The sequence below is a fragment of the Physeter macrocephalus genome, chromosome 14, assembly GCF_002837175.3.
Source record: "Physeter macrocephalus isolate SW-GA chromosome 14, ASM283717v5, whole genome shotgun sequence".
Classification (NCBI taxonomy): domain Eukaryota; kingdom Metazoa; phylum Chordata; class Mammalia; order Artiodactyla; family Physeteridae; genus Physeter; species Physeter macrocephalus.
This window is the reverse complement of record NC_041227.1, coordinates 75,103,629-75,106,340: the sequence shown is the minus strand read 5'-3', so window position 1 is coordinate 75,106,340 and position 2,712 is coordinate 75,103,629. Positions and strand designations below refer to the sequence as shown.

At 64.3% G+C, this 2,712-nt stretch overlaps 1 protein-coding gene across 1 annotated transcript in view; it reads right to left on the bottom strand.

Annotated features, from left to right (window-relative positions):
* Nucleotides 1-19: 19 nt before the first annotated feature.
* Nucleotides 20-2,712, bottom strand: part of LOC114487616 (glypican-2-like) — a 5,860-nt gene continuing 3,167 nt past the window's right edge. Inside the window, exons 2-6 of the mRNA XM_028498477.2 lie at nt 2,295-2,425; nt 1,947-2,096; nt 1,715-1,854; nt 1,422-1,597; nt 20-627 (exon numbers count right to left, since the gene is read on the bottom strand). Of these exons, the coding sequence (XP_028354278.2) occupies nt 380-627; nt 1,422-1,597; nt 1,715-1,854; nt 1,947-2,096; nt 2,295-2,425 (845 nt within the window). The 3' untranslated portion in view covers nt 20-379. The remainder of the gene's footprint in view (nt 628-1,421; nt 1,598-1,714; nt 1,855-1,946; nt 2,097-2,294; nt 2,426-2,712) is intronic.

Sequence of the window (2,712 nt, the reverse complement as noted above, 5' to 3'; positions counted from 1 at the left end):
GCGTGCCCCCACCCATCCCTACCTTCAACTTCCTTCAACCCCCCCGCCCCCGCAACTCTAAAACTCCTCCCTTTTTCTGTTGGGGCTCACCACCAGCCCAGAGGCGCCCCCCCCCGGGTTAGAGAGACCACACCTTCCTAAATAAATACCCCCAGCCCCTCCTCCCCAGATACCAAATGAAAAAATAAATACTGTGAACACCCACGCCCAACCCAACCCACCAATGGAAATCTCCTGGATTTGGGGCCCCAGCCATTCACCCAGAAAGTCCCTTCTCTGCCCTCTCTGCAGCCCCCTTCGACTCCTCCCCAGACCCAGCAGAGGGGGGGAGGAGGGGACGGGCCACGAACCCTTCTGACGCCAGGGCACCCCTCCCCAGTTATCGAGGTCCAAGCAGGGCCAGGGCTGAGAGGAAGAGAATGAGGAGGGGTTGGGTGTGAAAACTGACAGACGTCCCTCCAGTCCTGCTCCTGTCTTGGCTGTGGCGGATAATGACACCTCCTCCTTTGCCCCCAGCACCATCCCTTCGAGGAGGGCGAGGAGGCCGGGCCGGGGGGGCCACAGCTGCTGCCCCAGCCATCCAGTCATCCGCATAGTGCTGTCCCTGTCCAGAGCCGCTAGCGTCCTCTGCAGGGAGGGGGAGGACCGGAAACAGACAGGGGTGGGAACGAGAGGTAGCGGGAGACAGGGAGAGAGAAAGAGCCACAGGCAGCGAGAAGGAGAACTCGAGATAAAAACAGTGACAGGTGGAGGGGTGGAGGAGCAGGCAGGGTGAGACGAGGGAGAAGGCGAATGACAGGAAGGTGAGGAGAGAGATCAGACACATGAGAATGAGAGAAGGCAACGAGAGACAGGAAGAGACAACGAGACAGACAAAAAAGAGAGACAGATGGGGAGAGAGGATAAACAGGAAAAGACAGAGAAAACAGACATACACAGAAGCAGCGAGCAGACGGGAAGGGGGGGAGGAGAGACAAAGAGAGACAGAGACAGACAGTGGGAGAGAGGAAAAAAATGGATGTCAGTGCCTTGCTTCCCTGGCAAATTCTACTTTGGGGAGCCAGCCCCATGGCGCCCGCACCCCACTTCCCCACCTCCCGGGATTGCCCGCCCTCCCCAGTCTCCCCCAACCCATTGCCCACTCTTAGGAGCTTCCCACCGTTCTGTCGGAGTGTCTTGGTGTCTCCCCCAGGGAACCATGAACTCAAGGATAGAGACCCTGTCATTGGTGCTCTACCCACTACCTTTGAGTAAAGCGCTCAATACGTGCGTGTAAAACGTGTGAGTCAATGAATGGATGGTAACGGAGAGACGCCAGGGGAGGGACTACAGAAAGCAGGGGGGCGGGGCTACGGGTTGGCCCGGGTCCAATCGCGGAAAGCCGGGCGGAGCGAGGCCCTCGCGGCGGCCCGGGGCCTCACCCCAGTCCTCCAGCTCCAGGTCGCGTCCCAGGGCGGCCGCCTTCATCCTGGTCGTGGCCGCCCGGAGCTGCAACCGCCGCCTCCGCGTCTGGAGGTCGGGGCTCGAGGCTTCCGCATCCAGCTCTGGGTTGTCGATCTGCCCGGCCTGGGGACCCCCGACCACGGGCGACAAGTACCTGCGAGCAGAGCAGCCCCGGAGGCTCCCGCCCCGCCCCGCCCACGGAGTCCGCCTCGCTCGCTCGCCCGCTCGCCCGCCCGCCCGCCCGCCGCCGCCGCCGCCGCCCGTCTCTCACCGGCCCCGCCCAGCTCCGGTCCAGCAGGGCGCCGCCTCCTGGGAGAGGTCCGCAGCCACGCGGGGGTCCCCGCACACTGTCAGGGGCAGCCCGGCCCAGAAGCCCCTCACCCGGCCCAGCCGCTCGCGGAGCTCCCACACCTGCACGCAAAGAGAGCCCGGGAGGAGCTGGTGCGCGCGCCCCCCCCGCCCCCCGCCGCGCCTGCGCCCCCCGCCTGCCGACCGCCACTCACCAGCCGGGGCAGGCTGGCGCCCGCAGCCGTCGTGGGCCGCTCCTCCTCCGCCGCCGCCGCCGACCAGAGCCGGCCCACCTCCTCCCGGGGGGCTGGGGCACGGCGGGCGCGGGCCGGCGCCGGTTGGGGGCTCCCGCATTCCTGGAACACCTGCGGCACCGGGAAGAGACCCCACAGACAGTCGTCCGGCGGTAAAAACCACACTCCAATACTCCAGTCGCCCCCGACTCCCCAGTTTATCCAGAGGCCCTACAGTGTCTCCCTGACACCCCGCACTGTACCCCCAGCCCTGCACCCTTCTCCCTCCGGTCCTCCCGCCAGCTCCCACTCTTCTTGTGGCCCCGGTACCTGGGCTGACAGCCCCACGCTGTTTTCCTGCAGATGCATCAAACCCTCCGCGATCTTCACCCCGATGGACTGTGCTGCTAGCTCAAAGGAAAAGGGGCCCTGGATCTTCTCGGCCAGGAACAGGAGACCATCTTGAAAGAGGGAAAGAAAGAGAAAGGGTGAAATGAAGGGACATCCAGGGAGATACTCACCGAAGTTGTGTGTGTGTGTGTGTGTGTGTGTGTGTGTGTGTGTGTGTGTGTACGGATGACCTGTGAGTGCGTGCACTCATCTTCCCCTTTAGAACTGAGGCTCCGGGGGTTGGGGGTGGGGCCGGGACGGGACTGGGGCTTGGCATGCAGCTGATCCTCAAAATCTGGCAGACGGGGCTTCCCTGGTGGCGCAGTGGTTGAGAGTCCGCCTGCCGATGCAGGGGACA